The 23,314-nt window shown below is 44.6% G+C and overlaps 1 protein-coding gene across 1 annotated transcript in view; it reads right to left on the reverse strand.

Moving 5' to 3' along the window:
• The window catches only part of Glis3 (GLIS family zinc finger 3), a 407,608-nt gene that overhangs the window by 17,728 nt on the left and 366,566 nt on the right, over window positions 1-23,314 (reverse strand). Inside the window, exons 7-8 of the mRNA XM_038350195.1 lie at window positions 19,431-19,599; window positions 3,454-3,629 (exon numbers count right to left, since the gene is read on the reverse strand). Coding sequence (XP_038206123.1) covers window positions 3,454-3,629; window positions 19,431-19,599 — 345 coding nt within the window. The remainder of the gene's footprint in view (window positions 1-3,453; window positions 3,630-19,430; window positions 19,600-23,314) is intronic.

Here is a 23,314-nt window from a genome sequence, read left to right on the forward strand (position 1 = left end):
GAATTACCCTGACAAGAAAGAAAAGACCAAAGAACAAGTTTACATGGTTGGAAAGAGTGTCCTTATGTTGACATCTGAAAGAAAAGATCAAGTGTACTAAGAAGTTGCCTTAGAGATATCGCCCAAACAGAGGCTGGAAAAGTCTATCCACATTAAGTAGGAAGGACATCGCATTCTCTTTACTAATAAAGGCAATCTGAATGGGTGGGGTAGGTGTCAATAAAACCACAGTGAGGACATGTGAAAGAATGTTGGTTGTTGGTGTTAATCCTGACAAGTGTATCCTTCACTTAATGAAAGTACAAGATCAACACACAACGTCTAGTTCAGTACCAATTAGCAGATAATTAACAAAGCTCAGAGGATCTTCTTCTGTTCTTCCTCATTTGTAAGACCAGAGTCCCTTTGAACTCTGACCTTCCAAGTTCCAGGAAAGACAACAGTGTGTCAGAAGAGGCACCACGTTTGCCACAGGGAGTTGCAAACTCCTGTTTCCTTTGGTGTGCCTTGGACTTGGCATCACCTTGATTATGGATTCAGTTTGGAAGTGTGGACCTCTTGCAAAGCCCACACAGTGTGCCAGGGTAGTGACGTCCAGACATTTTTATATCTTTCTATGTCTCAGCTCCCATTTCTACAGACAGAGGGACGGCATTTCTCCCTAACCTCTCTCCCTGCTGCAGGTCAGACAGAGGAGATGATGGGCTGTGGTGTTCTCGAAAGCCATGAGCATCTTCATAGAAGGCACGAAGACTCGCTGTGGCCATTGAGTTTTAGTGGAGGATGAGTGGCCATTGAGTTTTAGTGGAGGATGAGGTTCTCTGCCACCAGGATACTGTGTAACTTCACCCAGTAAAGGTGAACAACGATAGGAACAGCTACAGCTAGTGAGGGCACCTGGGTAAGGAGAATCACTCACCCCTGAAAAACCAGCATATATGCTTTGTCCTCATCTAAGGACGGTTGGTGAGAAATGCTGGCACTCAGAAAGTTTTAGGACCAGCTGAGAGAAGGCCTAGGACAGCATCTGTGCCCCTGCCCCTTCACCAGGTGGTTAAAGCACAGGCAGTTTCTTTGTAATCCCATCACTGGAGCCACGTGGCCATCTCTCTGGAGCGTGTCATGAATTCTCATTTTCCCTAACTCTAGTCTGAACCTAATTTATGGCTGCTCTTTCTCATTGGCTATAGAATTTTTGTGACAATTAAGAAAGCAGACATTTTATATTAAAAAACATAACATTTTCAAGCTGAAAATATATTCATTATTTATCTTTCAAAGGAAAAATGTAGAGGAAGAGTATTATGCCAGAGCACCATGGAGCATGCTCCCCGGGTCCTCTTGGTTCATTATTCACTTGTTGAATGAGCAAGTGCCAACTACTGACCCAGTAAATACTTATTACTTTGCACCAAGTGTTATGCTTACTCTGGGGCTACACACACGATCCTTGTTCTCCGTGCCTAATAACGAACAGGGAAGAAGAAGGAAGAGACTGAGATGAAGTGAGCCCCGCGCCTGCACCTGGTGCTTTTCTCATCAGCTTCCTGTACCAAGTGATGCAAGAGGAGAGGTGACAGTGTCCCCACCAGGGACCAGGGACCCAGGCACATGGAGTTTAGAGTCAACGGGATTCCCAAACTGGCCTCCTTCACACCCACTCATGAAGTTTTGTGAGAACAGAAAATAAAGGAGAGGCGGAGGATGACACAAAACGTTAGCCTGATTAAAAGCAAACCATCAGCATTTTAACTAAATTTCTTTCCAGTTCATTTTTCTACACGTAGGTCAATTTTTAAAGGTTTTAAAAGCAGGTTTCACAACTGTAACCAAAGCAGGGCCTACCACATTTCACTGGACCTAGGACACCGCTGCCTGTGGACTGCTCTGTTAGTCTTTATATGACCAGAAAGACGGGTTGCTACCGGCATCAGGATGCCACTGGCTGAGAGATAGGCCCAGATTTTGGCAGCATTAGAATAGGAACATTCAAACAGTGCTTCACGAAGGTGACCAACTCTGACTTCCACAGAGCCCACACCATGGTGCCCACCTCTCTTCTAGAGGCTGCTTTCCAGATTATGGCCTTGGGTCTTCTTTTATCAGACAAGCTGCTGGGCAGGAAGAGAACTCATTTGTTCTTTTTTTTTATATAACTTACCTTGGGCACCTGCAGCAGGCACTTACAAAACCATCTCCTGGTGTAACTGAAGTATGAGAAAATGTTCATAAGTAAGTAGAAAGCAAAAAATCACCACTGAACTGAGAAGCCTGAGCTTTGCTGGGAAACAGTGGACCAGTAGGGAGTGTGGAAGATGATGGAGCTTTGACTCAGCCAGGGATGCTGGCTTTCCCATGTCCACCCTTGCTATAGATGACCACTGTCATCATCTTGTCTCCTCCCTGCTGCTCAGGGCTCCTGTTGAAGTTCAGCATCACAGCACTGTTGAAGCCTACGCACACTCAGAGTAAACACTGGCGTGGTTTGGAACACCCTCTATTAATTCTAAGTGATAAGCCATATATGTGTTATTGGTGAGAGGACAAAGATGGAAGGCTCACTTGTAGAATCATCTGAAGGCATCTCAACGGACAGTATCATTTTTGCTTACAGAGAATTCTGACAAGAGGAAATAGAAGGATTCGACAGCTGGAGTCTGTATGGTTTGGCACTGCAGTTTTCTGTGGAAGTCCACTAGCATTATGTTCTTCAACTGATGAAATGAGTTTAAATAAAGAAAAGAAACTAAAGCAGACTCAGTTCTCCAAATGTGGTCCTTGTTGAACACAACACCAGCCCAGACCGAAAACCTCTGTGATTTCTCATTTCCTTCTGTTCTTTTCTTCCTACGTGAATATCTATAGCCATTACTACATATGAAGAAATGTGTTGAGCTCCCTAAAAGATCTGATGATGGGTCAGATGGCTCTGGCCTCAGAAGCAAGTTTGTATATTAATAAAGGAGATATGTTTTATTTAGACAAGCTACAAGACGGAGAGAATGGAAGATCTACCAAAGAAACACATGTGAAACACAGTCAGTTCAGAGCCTGCGGCATGGCACAGCTGGGGGATCAGGTGTCGACCTGGCCCATGGGAAGAAGATGACAGACATGGACAGCAGGGCTCTTGGGGCTCCCCTTCACGCAGTCTCTGGTCATTCAGAAGCATGGTGCTATTGCTATCGCCTGCCCTTGAGGTGTGCCATCACTGGGAACACAAATGATTGTCTTGAGCAGAATACTATAGGTGTTACAAGTCCGTTTATCTGAGGAAAATACTATGGGGTTTCATGCCTATGAGTATACTAATAAGTGTGGCGGGGAGGGGGGTCTAAAGGCTCGAGTCTGATGTAAAACAGAACATCTGAGACCTGCAGCTCATCACTAGGATAAAAGGCGACAGCAAAACACTCCCTTTCAAAACTCAAAGAGCTGTCAGCCCTTGCTTACCATGGACGTGGATACCATTCGACTGAAAAGCAGGGTTTGTTTCTGGCTGATAGGACTTCAGGAGTGAGCCTGGTGGCTGCTGGGTGTGGGGAGGCTGTGCTCTCTGCAGCAGCGATGGAGGAGCTGGGACTCTTCCTGGGCTCATGTGCTGAGGAGATGGAGTCGGAGGTGCAAACCTGGGAAAACAATTCCAAAAGGCAGCATAACCAACTCTCCAAAGCCTTCTACGTCCCCATTCTGGCCCGACCCAAGGGTGACAATGTGCTCTTTCAAAACCCCTCATAACCTCTCTCTTCCCACCACTGAGTTCTTCTCTGAGACACAGAGAGAATAAAAGACACCAACAAAGAAAACCTTAGTCACAGTTTGGGTTTGTCAAGCTTCTTAAACTGCATTTCAAATCCTCTGGGTTTTGTGAAATTCAAAGCACATCCATTGCCAGGCCCTTTTCCTGCTAATTTTAAAATCCACTCACATTTTAGGGGAAATTCGATTCGTATGTTTCTGAGTCATTTACACTTAGCTCATAAACATTTTGTTTTGTAAGGCATATCTGAGGTCCAAGAAGTGTTACGGGTCCTTATTTTGACCCTCTCTAACTGGAGTCTCCTTAAACAATACAATCTTTCTTGCCAGGAGTAAATTAACTTCAACCTCAAAGGTCAAATGTGCCTTAAAACCCAGAACCTGAGAGGTCGGCTTGGGTTCTGTGCTGGGCAAAGAACATTCCTGATGGTGTAGAGGGAATGCAATGTACAGCATTCCTTGTCTTAACATGGAACAATCACAAAATTGGTGGGTTTTTTTTTGGTTTTGTTGAACCCAATGCCTTGCGCATGCTAGGCAAGCACTCTACCCCTCTACTCTGAGGGCTGTACCCTCAGCCCCAAGTCCAAGAGTACTGGTTTCTGAAAGGAGATACATTGATATTTAAACAAGAAAAAAAATCACCAAGTGACCTTAGACAACTGTATATTTATCTTCTTGTTGTGAGGTTTTGAGTCACAGATTTAGAATGACCTTTATTGTCTTAATAGAGAAGGAAGGTAGACTTGCAGTTGGGAATGTTCACAGAGAAATCAACAGGACGCTGGACGTGTTGGTTCAGCAGGGGACTGTGACACACATGGTAGAGAAAGAAGCTAAGGGTCTTCCAATGCCAGGAGAATAAGCAGTGGAATAATTTTGGGTAAAGATATGCTAGCAACAAAGTGTTTAACCTCTTCTCTCCAAAGTTCACTAACACAAAAACATTCAGCTGGTGCTTGTTAACACTGTGCAGGAAGAAAATCTTTATCTTGCACTAGGAAACATAGGTTATCATCTGTGACATTAGTCGTTTTCTAGGAACGAATGACTCCACAAGCCTGGGCACACCCGAGAAAAAGGCAAGGTGCATTAGACAAGTTCACAAAGCAATTCAAAGGGTCCTCCCGGAGCAGAATATCTCAGAAGGCAGAGCCTCGACATTTCTGCTGTAGCAGTAAGAGCATGGGACAATGTGCCATGTTCACTTGGTATTTCATTTGTGAGAGGGAAGGAGACTATCTAAGACGGTTGCAGAGGAGCCAAGAGGAAGATAGGGCCTCAAAGCAAAGAGGTCAGAGCACCTAGGCAAAGCAGATGTGACAGGATGCCTATGAAATGGTGGTCTCTGAGGTTTTTCTCAGGACGGAGAGGGGCAGCTGCGTGTCCCTTGCTGGCAAATATGCACTTTTCTAAGCACATCCTCTTAATTGGGATTATCCAGAAGACTCTACGCTAAGTGGCCCTGAGAGAAAACACGGTAAGCAAATCCTGGCACTGGCCTGGGAACATCTAGTAAACCTCGTAAGCCAGGATTCCCCATATGGAGGCTATTTTCTGGGGAACATGTCCTTATTGTGTCTCCGAAGTTACCCTGAGCTGGCAGGAGAGGAATGAGCAATTACGGAATCAGACTCTGGGGATAGATGGAGCCCACACTGGCACCCAATCCTGGAAACCCCTGTTCTTAGGGCCCCTGGGGTGGGGTGGGGGGAACTGAATAGCGAGGTGTGACCGTTATCGTTATCATGTAATCACACTGATGTTTCAACTTTATTTGGGAAAATAATTAAGACCTGTCTCTTGTTTACTTCTTCGTTTGAGAACAAAAGACACAAGCTAAAAGGTCCTCTGGTCTTTCCTTCTGGTACCTCTGCTACCCTCTTTCAGTCTGGGGCTGAAGGAGCAGAGCAATGAGTAGAAAGCTAAGTTGAGACTCTAAGCAGAGGGCATAACCTACCCCAAACAAGGTGATCAATCTGAATCACGTTAGCTGGGTTAGTAAGGAGGAGAAATGGTGAACGAGAGTGCAAAGGAAGTCCAAAGTCTAATGCTTTTATCATTTGCAGTGACGGGGTCAAAGGCTAAATTACGACTACTAACTAGGAAATGAAGAATACAAAAATACAAGGGTATAATTTATTAAAATATTTTGAGTCATCTATAGGTAGATTGTATTACGCTAGATGTAGATTCTGTATAGTATGGTCTTATACAATTATGCGCTCATTCCAAATTATTCTTACCTATTCATACAAGTTCCTGGGCATATTTTCTTGGCTATGACATATTATTTAATACTGATAAGGATAAATAAAAAGAAAAATGTACCAAGGTTTTAGCATTATTTCACAACTTAGAGGCAGCTGGAGACAGAGACAGGTAGAGTTCTATTAATTTCAGTCCAGACTGATCTACAGAGCAAGTTCCACAACAGTCAAGGCTACACAGAGAAACCTTGTCTTGAAAAACAAAAGAAAAAAAGTGATCATGTGATCATATTTTTAGACAACTGCCAGAGTAAGGAAGCAAGTAAGAATCAATAAATTAAAATTCCAGCACAAGAAATCTATTTATAAGTAGGAATGTTTTTCAAGCCCAGAATCAATTTATACACATTTACAAGAATCAATTAAAAGACATTTTGTTATTTTTAATCCATGAATTTTTAGAATCAGTTTTATTTCTGCCTAAAAACACCACATAGTATTTTTTCTTTTTTCTCTCATATATAATATCCCAATCACAGTTTCTGCTCTCTTGACTCTTCCCACCTGTTTATGTCCCCTCTCCTGCAGACCTACTCCTCCTCCATTTCCCTTTAAAAAAGAGCAGGCCTCATGGGTATCAGTTGGGCAAACATGACATAAGCCACAGTAGGACTAGGCACAAACCCTCATGTCAAGGCTACATGAGGCCATCTGCTAGGAGGAAAAGGGTCCCAAGAGCAAGCAAAGGAGCCAGACACTCTCCGCTCCCACTGTTAGGAGTCCCACAAGAACAGGAAGCTAGCAACCATAATGTATGTATATGCAGAGGGCCGAGCTCAGACACATTCAGGGTCTGTGATGGTCACTTCAGTCTCTGTGAGCTCCTATGAGCCCTGCTTAGATGATTCTGTGGGCTGTGTTCTCATATCACACAGTGTTTGAACTAAAAAATAAAGTCACAGCCTCTGTTAATTTATATGTACTAAGTTGTTTGCTAACCAGCTCATGGTAGAGCAGAAGAGCAAACGAAAATCAGGTTAAGGGCAGAAGAGGAACGTGAAAATGAAAACAAAATCCTACAATTAGAGGCAAGGGCCTCAGACACATCTGAAAACAACAGACACCAAGAAAGACAGATGTTACACATTTGACTCAATAAGCCACAGAACCCAAGAAATCCAGTAGCTCTAGACAACTTCATACAAGAGAAACCAACAGAAGATGAGAAAGGATGCTGAATCTAGTTGAGTTGCAATTACCTTTCCTGTTGTGGTTGTAGGGAAGGAAGCCCTCCCTATCCCATTTTCTAAGTGAGGATAATGACAGCAACGATGACAACCACGATTTATGTGATGATGACGATGTAGAAAAGATCTCTTCTGTGGAGTAGTTCATCCCTCAATATGTCAGGCCAAGCAGCTTCACCTATCTATCCGGAGTTACAGTGGGTCCAAGAGGCAGAAGAAAGATCCTCTGGCATCCTAATGCCCATCTCTGTGACCCAAGCTGATCTGCAATAATCACTTCATAGATTTCCTTCCACAGCGGCTGATAGTCGCTGCTTATGCCTTTCACAGAACCTCAGAAGAGACAGCTACTGCACAAGTCGGCACATAACAGACTAGGGGAAAATCCCTGCTTACCAGAAACAGAGCACACAAAAGCAAACCAGAACTGAGTCAACCATTTCCACTCACTTGGTGGGGGAGCTGGGATGACCTTCTGGTGAGCAATGGTTTGCCAAGAAAAGGAGGCAAGGAAGGGGTTTTTAAAGCCTCATAAATGAGCCTCCGGCAGAAGGGGGACTTAAAAGGTTCCAGCAAATACTCATTTATGTACACTTCAGAAAACAGCTGATCACCTGGCCATGCTCCCTTCCTTTCAGTACCTCCCTTTCCTGCCTCCCCCTGCCATCGGGCTTCCCCACATGGCAGTGGGCAGGACAGCACAGGGAGGTCACCATTCCTCAAGATGCAGCTGCTAATGCCAAACTACCACAAGGCAAAAGTCCCAAGTGGAAGGAGCACAGTTAAATGGGAGAAAGGATGGGGAATGAGGAGGTGCAGAAGGACAAACGGCTCAGAGCATACAGGTTTTGACTCTGGTGTTCTCTTATAGATGAGTAAATCTCCCAATTCCCCCAGCAAGTGTAAGACAAAGATAATCCAGTTCCCCTTAGAAGTGAAAAGTATGAGATCATTCTAACTTTCTTTTCATTCGGGAGATATATACTGGCCATTGGCTGAGTGGGGAGCTGCTATAGGGCAGAGCAACTGCAGAGGCATTTCTCTGTATTTCAGGAAGTTACTGAAAGGAATCAAGCAAGCACACCTAAGACTAAGTAAAAAAATAAGTAAAAAGGTACTGTGCTAGCAAGTGAGTGTAACAGAGAAGAAGCCACAGCAGATATGGAACGATGCTGCACTGTACAGAAATGCACATTTGGAAGTCCGGGATATCCTAAAACTTAAGACTAAGAACATCTGACAACTTTCAGGTGATCAGTGCATGCTTAGAGAATGGATGGTTGATCTCAATAGTGTCCACGCAGGGCATCCGGGGTACGTGTTTGTGGTGACCCCGAGTCTACAAACGTCCAAGATTATAGTCCTGGTGCTATGTCAGAACACTTAAGAAAGGCTCAGAATGAAAACATCAATCTCAGGAGACCTTTGATTGCTTGACAGTTCCAGTATGGAAACTAACACCGACTCATCTGGGTCCTTTTCCAGTTCCCAGGCGCAGTGAGCTTCGTAGCCTGTAAGGGTCTAACTTCTTGGTGCTGACTTAACATGTTAGTGCTACCATGGAGCACCCCAGGTGGAGGGGATCTGGAGTACCATTTCTGGAGGAAAATAAAAGCGGTCAAGAATACTAATGGGACTTCCCTGCCTTGGCAATTTACTTTTCCACACATCACTCCCTTACAGCAAGTCATGACCAACTTCTCTCTTGGGATTCAAACCAAGCCATTGGGGTTGGGTCACGAGAGGAATACAAGGTGCATTGTTCAGTACAAAGTGTGTCAGTAACACAGACGTAAGAAGGGCTGACATTAAAAGTATTGCTCCTTCGTTTTAGCAAACCTGTTCAACCCGAGCGAGGTCGTTGTGCCCGAGCTGGCCAGGCACCAATCTTTCCGATGGACAACTCCTTTCGGTTAGGACTTCTTTCCTTGTCTAGAGGCCTAGACCATTGTACATCAGCTTTCAGATATATCTGAAAACAAAATTTACTAATGATTGTGCTGCAAGCCACACCCATGCCCCACATTTCTTCATGCCATTGGCTTGTGCTGTATACACAATGGTGCTAGCCAATCAGGTGGGGCTGTGCTATAGCTCTGCTCTGAGTCTTAACACTGTGCACAGAAGAGACTCGTGTATTAAAGATCAGTTAGATTAAGCATTGACTGGTAGGTGGTTTGGATAGTTCACCCACCCCTTTCTTTTCCACTGGGGCTTATAGACTTAACAAAGAAGGGGGAACACACGTGAGCAACTAGTTTCACTGTTTTCACACAAAAAATATTATTGAATTGCTGCCAGGTAGCAGAACTAATGGATACAAACTGGCCTACGATGGGTTTTTGCAAAGATTTTTCCCCCCAAGAAATTGTAGGGTATTATCTGTTGGGGTTTTAAAATTCATCTGTGAAAACTAATCACTAAAAAATGGCTTGCCGTTGGTCCACTGAAGGGGGAGGGGAGGAAAAAGAAATCCTATTCAAAACCTAAAATGAAAAGCAGTTTTAAGGATTTCACATCTGATTTAACGTCTTAAAAAAAAAAAACCCAGACCAGCCCAATGATAATACTGCACTTTGTATAGCCAGACAGCTCTCCATTTTAGTAGACTTTAGTGGTCTTTATAACGATTTATGAATCACTTCGTGAATTCCTGGCTGACTCATCTGGGTGACTATAGTATCTACTTATACTTCCCTTCTGTCTCACAAAAGAGACACTTGGACTCAGTTCAATCCAGATTTGTCCCCAAATGAATCACAGCACGTTACTGGGGGAACTGCAGATTGAATTCGGCTTTTGGGACAATTGGGGGCAGCTTTCAGTAATGAAGAAACGGCTGCTGGGAGGTGTGGGTAATTGCAAAACCATCCATCTGGGCAGGACCAATGCTGGCCAAGAGCTGAGTGTCCATCCAAGGAGTTGGTCTTCACTCAAAGAGCCAAATCAGGGCTCTGGAAAGGAACAGCACATCTATCTCCTTATAAGCAGCTGGATCAATAATTATTGCAAACAGTTCATCAAAACAGAGGAGCTTAAGACTTAAAACTGATCCGCAAGCCTCCGGTGGACATGAAATGAAGACTGTGGTGAAATGAGCAAAGGACTTTAAAGGGGATTCAAACATATATTATACGGAGTAGCATTTATGGAAATGGTGTAGATGAAGTGACATACAGGAGAGTCATTTCGTTTGGGTACAGAGAACAAGCTCAGGAAAATAATGAATGCCAAAGGCTAAGAATTCTACATGAGCATGTATTTTTTTTTTTCTGGTAAACTCTGAAGCAGTGCCAAAGGTGCTGCTGTTTTCCTTTGTGGAAAGGAAAATGGAGAAGGAGAAAAGATCTATGTGCACAAGAACAATGAATTCTGCAGAAACAGGAACCGGGATTTCTGAAATATCTGGACCCCGGGATTGGCAGTGACTCAGTCATTTTTCTGCTTCAGAATCTGCTGCGAACGGGAGGAAAAGAAGCATCTGATTCTGCCAAATTCTCCTTTCAAAAGAGCACTTAACCAAAAGAAAATCTTGTCTAGGCTGGTCTTGGACATTTGATCTTTAAAAAAAAAAAAAACCTTCTGAAAAGAGCATTTCTGCGGTGATGTCATTCTTCCTAGGCTGCTGTGAGCGGGCCTGACCAAGTGGGCCAACTCACTGTCCTACATTGAGGGAAGCGCCTCTCTCTTGGTCAGCATGGCAGCCTTGTTCAACATGCCTTCTGACAGAATGTGGGCTGAAAAAGTTAACACCGAGAACAGACGATAATGAGAACGCTAGACAAGAAAAACTGTTATTTTTGCCCAAACATGAGAAAGGGAGGCGCAAGTGTATCCCACACAGACTATCCTAAACCTTTCCCCATGGCTTCAAAATGTAAACAGTTCCTCTAAAGTCCATTCAACTTTGAGGATAAAATTTAAATGTGACTCCTGCCATACATGGCTAGATACATTTGCAAGCCAGTGCTAAATGAGACCACAGCAGCCAGCAATATCTGTGAATCTTAAGAAACTAGCTGAGAGGCAGTCTGTTCAGTAATGACATGTGCTGTTTGGATGTGATTTCTTTCCATACCTGGACTATCCGGTTAACTATGGAGGAATGTTCAGTTCCTTCTCTTGACAATAAGACTCAGTAACTGACTAGCGAAGTGAATTGGAGGAAACAGCATTTTCAAAGGACACACTCGATCAGAGAAGGGTTCATGGTTCCTCTGGTGGAAAGAGTAACTCCTCGGCCACTGTTGTGGATTTGCATCTGTAATGAATTACCCAGCAATGCGCAAAGACCGGTACTTAGTAAATGCCGGTCACTGCTGCCAAGGAACACACTCCGTGGGATGTTCTTCCAGCGCTTGCAGAGACTCGGTTCCCTAGTTTAGTGTCAATTCCTGGGGACAGGTAGATGAGCCATCTGCTCAACTGAAAAACATCTCTTTGGATATTGTATTTGTTTCTGTAGGAAAACCGCTACTCCAGAAGAGAAGAGAATGCCCCTATTCATTAGCTCTGAGGCTGACTAAAACACGGGGCTTTTCGTCTTCCTTGCAACCACACAGAAAAGCAACCCAAGAGATTTCTCAGAAAAAAAAAGAAGCCAAAACAAAACAAAACAAAGAAACCTGATTCAAAACGCATTGCCCCTTAGTGTCTGTTCACCTTGATAACCTCCATCCCAACCAACAGACAAATCTTCACTTGCGAAATGATGGAAGTGTCTGAGTAGTGAATGCCCTTACTTAGGAAGAGAAATGACCTGCTCAGTCTAGATCACACTACTAGACTATGACGTGGAGCCTCTCTCCCGAGCTGCCTGTTCCACACCAGAGAGCAGGAACTTAGGGCTGTGCAGTCATGGAAGTCAGGCTGGAAGGCTGCTGAGCTCTCGCCTTGGAGCTTTGGGCTGTGCATAATTTGCTGGGGAAGAGAGTACACTGACAAGCTTGAATAATACCACGGCCTAGCAACAGTGCCATACTTCTGTGGCTTCATGTGCTAAAACGTAGAGGTGACAAAAAAGAAATTCCATTTCACTTCCAGACATCTTTCTCACAGCCGTGACTCACTTTCCTGACAGAAAATCCAAGGGGACTAAGAAAACATCATCTGGGCCTTAACAGGAGGAGTATTTGTTTGGAATGTGGGAATAAAATCAAGATAGCTGTCTTTGCTTTAAGGGTCCAGGTAACTTCCTTAGCACTTAAAAAAGGTAACTTTTATAGATACCTCAATAGTTGATTTTTTATGTGTGCTTATATTAAGCTAAATTGAGGAAATAGTGCATTTCACACTTAAAAATATAACATGAACAGTAATCTGATGTGAATAAGTATAAGGACCGGAATGAAGCCATCTCTTTGGTAAGTGCATATGGCGTGTCATACCAAGGCCTGCACAGCAGGGACCGAAGTGACTCAGAGGAGAAGGCAGAAGAAGGACAGCAACCATGTGCTCAGGTTGTTATTAACTTGTCCAGAAACAGTGAAGCCATCATCACAGTGGAGTGCCTTTCCCCACTTCCACACTCCCCATGAATTTCCACAGATCTCCCCAGAAGCACTGAGGGGCTGAGGTGGAGACAGGCAATTGTCACCTTCATGTACTCTCTGCTCTCAGAGAGACCTAGTATAAAGGAATGGCTATGAATCCATAGCAAAGTCATTTCCTAAGTTCAGGTAACATGCTGGTGAAGGCAAACAGCAGGGTCAAGAGACAGTGAAGCTGGGTAGAAAAGCTTTTCTTAAGCCAACATGCAGGCTCATACCTGTAACCCCAGCACAGCGGAGCAGGGGCAGAAAAAAATACTCTGAGTCTGAGACCTGACCTACCTACCAAGTTCCAGACCAACCACGGCTACACGAGACATGATCTCAAACAAACAAACAAAGGCTCTTGAAAGAAATGCCTCTTTAGAATGGCACCAGAAAGAAAGGCTCGCATCATCACAATGACCTAGTGTCTCAGGATCTGCAAATGCAAAATCTGGAAACAAGACATCTTGGTCCTTCCTAGGAACAGCATGAAGGTCAGCATGTCTTCGGCCTAGTAAACACAGGTAGCAATGCCCAGTGAACTTGGCTGGCCCAGACCAGAGGACCATCACAACAGGAGTTCGGAAGGATGGAGGAGGGTGTGGAGAGGAACACATGATCTGTTTACGTTTTAAAGAGCAGGTCCTGTGATACAGAGCAAAGGCTGATGTGATGGGGGAGGGACTGCTATGGGCAGGCAAAGTCAGACACAGAGAAAAGAGGCAGGGAGCCCTACTTGAGATGGCAGGGCAGGGAGGGGGACAAGGTGGAGTAGAAGAATCGTGTGATTAAGCTTGAAGACCACTGACAGATCAATGGATTAATTAGATGTGAAAGGGCCAGGGTAAAGACCAAAGCTGAGCCCTAGACTTTTCAGGTTTTTAATGGCAAATTAAAGATAGTGATAGAGTTAACTCTTGATTCCAATACAAAGGAACACACTAGACCCTGAGAGTTTGGTGGACGTTTAAATCAGAGGGAGGTCAGGCAATATTATTCTAGCCTGGGTTATGCTTAATCCATCCATTCATCTTTTATGACATTCAGTAATTCTCAGAGAGAGAGCGAGAGAGCGAGAGAGAGCGTGCACGTGAGAAAGAAAGAGAGAGAGAGAGAGAGAGAGAGAGAGAGAGAGAGAGAGAGAGAGAGAGAACACATATAGAAGCACATATATGTGAACATCTGGAGAAAAGGGGTATTATGTAATCTCCTGTTAGTCTCAAATGTCCTTGGAAGCCATCTTTCTAGAAAGCAACTGACATCCACAGGGGATTCTAGACAAGAACCACATCTTGACTTCTCATAGACCTCTCTGATGCTAACATCTTCATCATCCAATGGCAGAGCCTGCTGCTACAGAGATCAGTTCATATCATATGATCATGAGAATCAAGACTGTCATTTATTGTCTTTTTAATTTATTGTCTTTATTTATTGTCTGTTTATCTGTTGCCCCCTGGGTTAGAATATCTTGGTGCACACGATAAAGTATCTGCCACACACATCAGGAGGTCACTGGGTAAACTAGCTGTGTGAGGATACACACAGTCCTGTGGAGAACACTTAGCAGAAGTCAACTCTCCTCTAATACAACAGACAGGTGAGGCCAAGCAGTGTCTCTGTTCCCAAACCTTTGAAACTCTCTCTCTAACAGAGAGAGAATTTTCAATTCTTTTTGACACTCGGAGACTCTTCAAAGACCCAACAGGCCATAACCGTGTAGGATAGAAGCTTGGAATGGTAAAGAACAAAACGATCCTTTCAAATTATACTAAGGAGTAAAATAACATCAACTCCACAGTGTGGACTTGCTAGTCTAAGAACTTCAGAGGACAGCCTTTGTCTGACTAGGACCAATGAAACACCTTCCCACTCCTTCTCATTGCTTCTGGAAGAGACTCTGAATCTTCTGGGAATGAAATGAACATCAGGCACATTTAGAATGAATGCTATAGCTGTCATCGATTCTCATTGGCAGAACACACGCATTCTTGTTCTCAAGAGGAAGCCGAAACTCCTCAATGTGGCTAATATGGGGTTACTCTGATTATAGCCCCACCAATGTTTACTGTCTTTCCTTTTGACATTCAAACACAGCCTGACAGTCTATAGACAATCAGCTTTCAGGGGGACATTGCTTTCTCTAATGTTTCCTCCCTCATTTTGCCAACAGACACTCTTGCTCTGTGCCTTCAAAGCCCCTACATCACCTTCCCCTTGTCTGCTAAGGTTTCATGGGCTATTGGCTCAGCTGCCCCCCATTAGACTCAGGGCTCAGAGACAGCACGGCTCTAGTTTATCATGTGTTGCATGGATTCATCACTGTCCAGCCTATCTCGTGCTTCATAAATACCAGACCAATGAAAGACTCAACAAACCACAGAGCCCCCAGGGTTAGGATGGATTCTGATAGCTTTAACATCTCACTACATTTTATGATTACCGAACATATACGAGGAGATTAAGAAGAAAGAGGGAAGATTATGTGGATGCACGTGAGGCTATGAAAAAGCTGTGTAGATGAAGACACCAGGATCCCTGGGTGCTCAGGAGAAAGACTAGGAAAGCAACAGCCACAGTTCTGAGGTGTTCTGATGCTAAGAAGAGATAATGCTAACATGCCAATCAGTGATCATGGTACCAGGCTTCTAGCAATGATGGCCACAGAAGCATCGTACCTCTTAGGATGTACCTATATGTGAGGTAGACTGGCACCTAGGTATTATATCAAAGTCTACAAGGTATAAGATGGCAGAAGCATTAGGAATCAAGACCACTGTCCTTCTGACAAAAACCAAGCGAGACTCAAAGAGAACACCATGGGAACCTTCCACTGATTGGGCCAGTGGGTAGGCAATGTCTTCCTATTTTCTAGACATTCTCCTCAGTGCTCTTTATTCCTTGCCACAGCTTCCTCAACATATGGTAGCAAACACTAAATATCCGATAGTATAACTCAGAGCAAAATATTCTGAAAGTTGTAAGGGAACAAGGCCTCTTTCCTCCGACATCAAACTCAGCTCTAGCCAATGAGATACATCAGATCTATGATAGATATAACAGATCCTAAGAACCAAGGGGTTCCACAGCGGTGTCAGCCTCAGATTTGAGAGACAGGGAGGTTTCCAGGGTTGGGAACTCAGCTGAGCACTGAAGTCTGTATGTAATAGTGTGAAGGGCTAAGTTAAGGCATGGCATCAAGTGAATGAAGCAAGAAGCAGTGACCAGGCTGGCTTGCCGAGAATGGAGCCGAGAACGGAGAGCTTTACTAACTGCAAAAGCAGTGCTGAGAAACGGCGATGCTTTGACCTTCAGCATCTAGGCAGACCGTACCAAGTTTCCAGCAATGAGTGCGAGTACAGCCCCGACGAGCACAGCTTCGGTTGGCCAAAGACATACAAACCCTCATACGTATCTAATGAAACAATACATTATGAAAGAAGCTATGAGACATTCTAGTACTCAATAGGAACTCGAGAGACTGGCACGCTTCATTTGGTAAAAACAATTTACTTTTTTCCAAAGCAATGATTCCTAACGTTTTCCGATGTTAATTCCTGCGCCAGACTACACGTTCTGCAAAGAGACCCAATCTTCCATTTGTTTCCATCTTATCCCTCAGGTGGGGTTCAGGAAATCTTTAGTAAGCCCCCCACTTGTGGGACATCCACAGCTCCTACCCCTGTCACTGGTACTACGGAGTGTACCGTGCTTGTGGCCTTCAGAAGGAAGCGAGGTGGCTGACATGCTCTTATAAACACGAGCAACACAAACTGAGGTTAAAGATTTTTTTCCATTTCAAAATGGCTGCCCATAAGTATTTTTGTGATTTGCTGGCATAACAGACATACTAAGATCAAAGAATTAACATTTCCAAAGACACCGAGTTCCTCTCAAGAGTAGCCACTTATAGCCATAAAATACCGGTGGTGGCTCACACATCATGGCACAGTAAAACACCACTTCCCTTAAGAAGTTCAAATCAACATCAGGGGATGTGTTGTGGCACTGCTCAAATCCTTGGAATTATGTGTCATGCAGTTACCATTTAAAAATAAAAATAGACTCTCATCAAACTGAGGGACGGTACATTTATTTTACGATGGTCAGGATCAAAGAACTTGACGCTAGATGGGCAGCTGCCGTGGGCCTTTGCTAACTTCTGACGGTGACTCAGGCCATTTTATTAATGAGCTTTAGCTAAGTAAATGATGAATCAATGCCTGCAAAGCAGGAAAAGATGCCAATGCCCCACAAAAATCGCAACGTGTGATCAACCTGTTTCCGTTAAGAAAGCTGTTGGAGTTTTTACTGGGGGATTTCCCAGGCAAACAGAGCAAAGACGGACAAAGCCAGAGCGGAAGGTGAGCCCATTTCCTCTTTGTGGTTCCATCCTGGTCCCTAGTGAAAACACAGGGAATAATTCAGGGCTTCTTCATGTCATCCTCTTCTCCATCCTGACGGGGAGAGATAACCCACATCTCCCATTTGCCCAGTCAGTCAGGTGTGGGATCAGAGTACAGATCCTGTGGCAAGGACATGCAGCAATATAAACCCGAAACAGTGAAAATGTCTATTTACTCATTCCCATAGAACTACTGTGCTGTCCCGCTCCCTTCTTCCTTTCCCCCTCCACGGTTCCTTACATTATGGATCATTGAGATCACTGAACATGCTCTAGATTCCAACTCTAATCCTCTCAGTCCTGCCAAGGCCACGTGCATTTGTCTAAGCAGCCTTGTGTGAGGGACTCTGCGTTGTGGTGACACCATTTTTAGTCCATTTGGAAACTGTAAAAATGCTAAAAGAGATAAGCTCAGGTAACTGGAGGATAGAGACCATGTTTCCAGTGACCATGACATGGCGACCACAGATATGGTTTTGCTGACAGTTCCTCCCAGGGGAAGCGGCACTTACCACGTACACACGCTGTTAAAATAATTTGTGCCTTCTGATTCTCATTTCTAATTATCACATACATTTTTTTACTATCTCATAAGAGTTATGTTCTGAAACTCAATTTATTATTCCTTCTCTTTTATTATTTCTCAAATTTTGTTAGAGGCACAGTTTTCTAGCGATCACTTGGGTACTGGTTTGGCTCCTCTTCTTTGTTCTTTGGCAAGTCTCCCTCCTACTAAAGCTCTTGAGTGAATTCTCCTGACTTCCTTGTCTTACTTCAAGGCACCATGCTGCTCCCAAGGAACCCCTGATGTAGCTTCATTCTGTACCCTCCCTGTCTCTCATCCCGACTTCCAATGCCTTTCTCATGCAGAGTCCTTCTTCTGTGATGTCAACTTCATCGCATGCTTCATCTCACACTGGTTTTTTTGCTTCCAGGAGGATGAGGGCAACTCTTTGGTTGAAAACACAGACTTCCACAGAAGCCAGCCCGCCCGCCATCACCGAATCATCATCCACGTTCATGCTGCTATCCTGAGTGGCCAAGACCCTGTACTTGCTGCACGCGCACCCTCTCCTCCTCATCTTGCAGGTGCCCTTGCTGTCTGAGATGCTGCTCCCTTTTATCTGTGTAGAGGCAAATCCCTTTTCTCGTGACGCCTGTGCAATCATGTCTTTCGCTCACTGAGAAACTGGATTGCGGTTCACAGAAACAGATGCATGCTGGGAGCAGAGATATGAGAACCCATGTCTAGCCACAGTTCACAGAAACAGATGCATGCTGGGAGCAGAGATATGAGAACCCACGTCTAGCCAGAGTTCACAGAAACAGGTGCATGTTGGAAGCAGAGATATGAGAACCCACGTCTAGCCCCAAATTTCTAAAGCCACTGGATAAGTCATAAGTAAAATGGAAACATACAGTTATTTAGGGGTCTTCCTATAAAAATTCTTTCTGAGGGTGACACCAACAAAAAGTATTGAGGAAACAGCCACTTCCTGGCTGTCATGTAACATTTTCTGTCACTCTGTCTTCTCCCAAGGTACTGCTGTCTGGATTTTGAACAACTGCCCATGGTCTGTGTGTTGAGACATGGCCCGGGCACCACCCTGGAGTTCTCCTTGGGGAGGAAGTGGAACTCTGAGGAAGTGGGGTCTAGTGAAAGGAAGTTAGGTTGTTGGGGACATGACCTTGAAGGGGAAAACTGAGAATGCAGTCCCTTTCTGTCTCTCTCTTTGTTTCCTAGCCACCATGAGGTGAAAAAGGCCCCTCTGCCACACACACTCCCACCCCGATGACCCCAAAGCAAGGCCCAGTGACCATTGGTGAAATCACCGAAATAACCATGAGCCAAGGTCAACTTGTACGTTTACTGTTTTTCAGTCATTCTGTGAATAATGGAAGGCTGCCTAGCACACAGACTCGCACTGTGTGACTATGGGGCCGTTTATACCTGGAGAGCCAGCCCCTCCACTCACTGGAAACTGAGCCCCGAAACAAGGTGAAGTGGCAAAGCTGTGATACATTTTCTAGTTCCTGACACTTGAGCTGTGGTTGAATGCCGGTATCATTTCGTTTTGTTATATATATATAAAATGTAACAGATAATGAGATATTTGGTCCACATGCTCTGTGTATGTTACTTTTAAAATGTCACCCCTGGGTAACTCAGCCCACCAACGGATTATTAATAAAATCCAGCAACTGTCAGCGCTCCTCTCCGTGGAGGGAGGCTTGGCGGCAACACCTATTATGAGAGCGAGACAGATGGCCTTACCTCTCGGTGCCTGCGTCCACAGCTGCGAGTGGAGGTAACTGGGAGGAGGGGTGGTGGGGGCTCCCCTGTACATTATGTCCCGGAGAAGGGTGACTGACAGGATGTGGGGGTGGCACGGCCCCAGCAGCTGTTCCACTTCGGCTTGAATGACTGCTGGCGAAAATGGGAGCTGAAACCAAGAGAGAGAGGCAGCATGAGACAGTGCCCTGAAGGAGGCCCCGTTTTAAACACCGAGCCTGACAGCAAGCATATTTCAGGGACTTGTTTGTTTTTCTCTGAGTGCCTTTTAGGGAGTGGTTCTCCCCTTCGTGGATACACACAGCTTTTGCTTCCATGGCGGAACAGGTTCCCTGGCTCTGTGTCTTCACACTATCTCAGGAGTTCCAGCTGGGCTTGCTTCAGGCTCACCTTGGTCTCTGATGTGCCGTGCGCCCTGCCAGCTCCCTATCTGGTCATTACAATTACTCAATCTTGTGCTGTTTGCTTCTATGCAAACGTTTCTGTGTCTGTGTTTTTTAGCCACGGAAGACGACACTTGCATGACGGAATGCTCGGTCAGCTGACTGCAGGGGCACAAAACAGGCCTTATGCCGCTTCTCACCATGTAGTTAGACACTGTGGGTCAGGCCCCTCCACAGTCCGTGTAAAGATAACAGAACCCTCATAACTACAGTCCCAGCACAGGGCCCCATTCCCTCTAACTAAGAGCCTAGCAGACTCAAGCATTTAATTGATGGTGTGATAAATATCCTTCTTTTTATTCCAAAGAAGTCTTTATCCAAGGTGGCCCTCACACACAGCTCTGGGGTCTTTCCCCACCACTGCCAATCACACACTGACGGTAAGTCACGGCCCTGTTCTTGGGGCAGCCTCACCTGTGAGAACCGCATCTGACCTCAAACTTGCCCATGTGCCCATTTACAGAAGCTAATTGGTACCCTGTCACCTGATAACCAGGGCTTGTTACTTTCCAAGTCTATCGGCGAGGAAGGACCTTAATGTGGGGGACCTACTTGGCAGACATCTCATTAGGCTGCAGTCAGAAGCATCGTTACCAACTCTCCCTCACTTCCTTCTCTGCACACAGCTCTGCCCTATGTCCATTTCTGCTCCTTCTGAACTTTACTAATATCAAAGAACAAATGGATCTTTTTTTAATTAAAGAAATCAAGTTCAAGATTAAGAAAGTCGTATTATCAGAAAGACTTGAAGGTTTAAAAGTTCAGGGAGTTGTATTTTTAGACCGCTATTGCTTTCAGCCAGCCCCACCAGGGTAGAATTAAGACCCCAGGTGACCCAGCCCCACAAAGACTAATCCAATGGAATGAGAGTTCAAGGACTTAGTGGAGCGTGTGAAGAGGCAGAATTACCATCTTCCCGCTCAAAACGCTGCTGACACGGCTGTGATCTGATTTGAAGGGTTTATTTCTGGTAGATCAGCATTCTGTCAGGCTCACTCCTGTCCTCAGAAACCTTCACCCTTCCAGAGTCCTCTGAGGCCTAAAGTGGTAGTGAGGCCAGGAAGTGCTTACTAGTTCAAAAAGTCAACCCTGAGCTTCTCTCCTGCGTGTCAGCCTCTGTGGAAGTTGCACATTTGCAACTCGCTGGAGTCACCTTATGAATCACTGCCCTCGTTTGTGCCCTGCTGGTTCAGGGAGCCGCAATGCTGCTTGGATTCCAAATAATAATGTGGCCCAAGGGAGAAGGCTGTTTGGACTGACTGTAGAAACAGTTTCAATATTGGTGTTTGTCAGCATGAAGCTTGGATTTTATATACTGTTCTAAAATCTAATGGAATAATAAGGTCACAGAGACACCATGAAAACATAGCTACCGTTATAAAACCTGCTTTAAGTATAGAAACAACAACTCTCGTTTATTTGGTAATTGGTGCTGAATTCAGCCTTCACTTATTTACCCCAGAGGTACTGTTGTTTGTATGCATTTCTGTTTATCACAAGAAAAGCACTGCCCTTGCTGTCTGCAACCCAGTGGGCAACAGGGAAGCATGCTATGCTTTACTATGTGGTTCAGCAGAAAATACGGCGCTTCCCATCGGTCTATAGTAACTACTTTAGTTGGATTTCACATTAGCTAGAATTAAATAAGCTAGACAATATAGTGTTATTTATAGCCGGTCACTGAAAGTGAGGGGTTGCTGAGAAACTATCCTTTCTCCCAGCCAAGTCACAAGCAAACACCTATCATCCATTTATCCATCTTTTTCCATCCAACATTATTTTAAATGATGAGCCTGCTAAGTACACACACACACATACACACACACACACACACATGTATGTATATGTAGTTATAGTTATTGTATCATTTGTGTACTCCTGCCCTTGAGTGGGTTTCAGCTTGAAAATGGGGAAATGTCTGTATGCATTAATTCTATCAAAATACTAAGATTTCCTAATGTTTACCTCTTAACAGTGTTCCATTACTTTAACACACTGACCTGTGGCTCTACCCGACCAGGTAAGTGAGCACATCCCAGATGTATTACAACAGCCCCTTTGTTCAGTCCTCCACTGTGATACACTTATCTTAGTATTTTCACCTTCCTCTGCCTCTCCCTACTGGCAACTGAACCCAGAACACTATGTATGTTGCGAAAGTCATTTAGCATCGAGCTACAGCCCTGGCCTCTTCTCATTCTCTAAGGCGCCAATCACTCCACAAATATTTATGGAGCAGCTACCATATGGCAGACACAAAACTTGGTCCTGGGCTCAACTATAAAACAAGACAGGTTTGGTATCTGTTATCTCCAACCGTATGTATCGAGTCATGTTTGCTTTTTTAATGAGCAGAGACAAACAATCTGAATGTCAATAAAGTCTATCTTGGGGCTCCAGTTGGAAATTTTATCCAACAATTCCTGCTCCCTTCTGATCAAAGGCTGCCCCAAGGGAGTGTTATTCTCTCAGATTTGTAAGCAGACACATGCCACAGAGGCCTAACCTCAAGGAATCTAGGAGTCCTGGGGCAGGAAGGGAGGAGTGTGCTGGTAAACTGAGGCCAGGACTGTCCAAGCTCTATGAAGGTACACTACCATGGTCACGGGCAGGAGGTGGTGGAGTGGGTGTGTAGGGTAAGGCATCTGAGGTGACGGGCATGGAGCTGAAGGCTAAGGACTGGGTCTTCCAAGTGCTCTGATGTCAAACACACATCCACAGTCCTTCCCTTTATAGCTATGGCTGACATAAAACACTCAGAACGGGGAAAGGTTCTCTACCAGAGACCCCATGAGAAGAAAGAGAGAGGGCTTCAGGCTTCAATTTAAAGTCTGAATGTGAAAGTGTCTGAACAGTTTCTTACACAGGGCATAGTTGATCACTCTTCTGCAAAAGAAAGCCAATCCCTTTTCACTTCTGTGTTGTGGGACGTGGGATAAAAATTAGAGAGATTTTATGAGAATGTCTAACCTTATCACACCACACATCTAAGATAAACTCTTAAATATATCGTCTCCAAGTATTATTTCCTCATCTGAACACAACATTCCAGTTCCTCCTTTGCGTATGGCAGGTGCTAAATCTTCACTAATGTTTCTTAAGTTTCAATACCTGCCGGCTCCTCGCAGCCGTGCCCGCTCCAGCATATGCTTACTGACAAGCGCACAGGCTTTGCCAAGGGATTTCCAATCTTAGGAAGAAAACCCGCGCGATGGGGTAGAACTATGAGGGTATTCACGAAAGGAAAAAAAAAAATATTTCCACACTTACTCAAAATGATTTCCACAAATCAACCAGTGGAGTGTACAATGTGGCCTATTGATCAAAGCCTCAAGAGGAAAATGGATCCCTCCAGAACACAGCACAATATTAACAAAACTGTTGTGACCAAATCAACCAGACACAGACTGCCCCTGGGGGCAG

The sequence above is a fragment of the Arvicola amphibius genome, chromosome 1, assembly GCF_903992535.2.
Source record: "Arvicola amphibius chromosome 1, mArvAmp1.2, whole genome shotgun sequence".
Lineage (NCBI taxonomy): Eukaryota > Metazoa > Chordata > Mammalia > Rodentia > Cricetidae > Arvicola > Arvicola amphibius.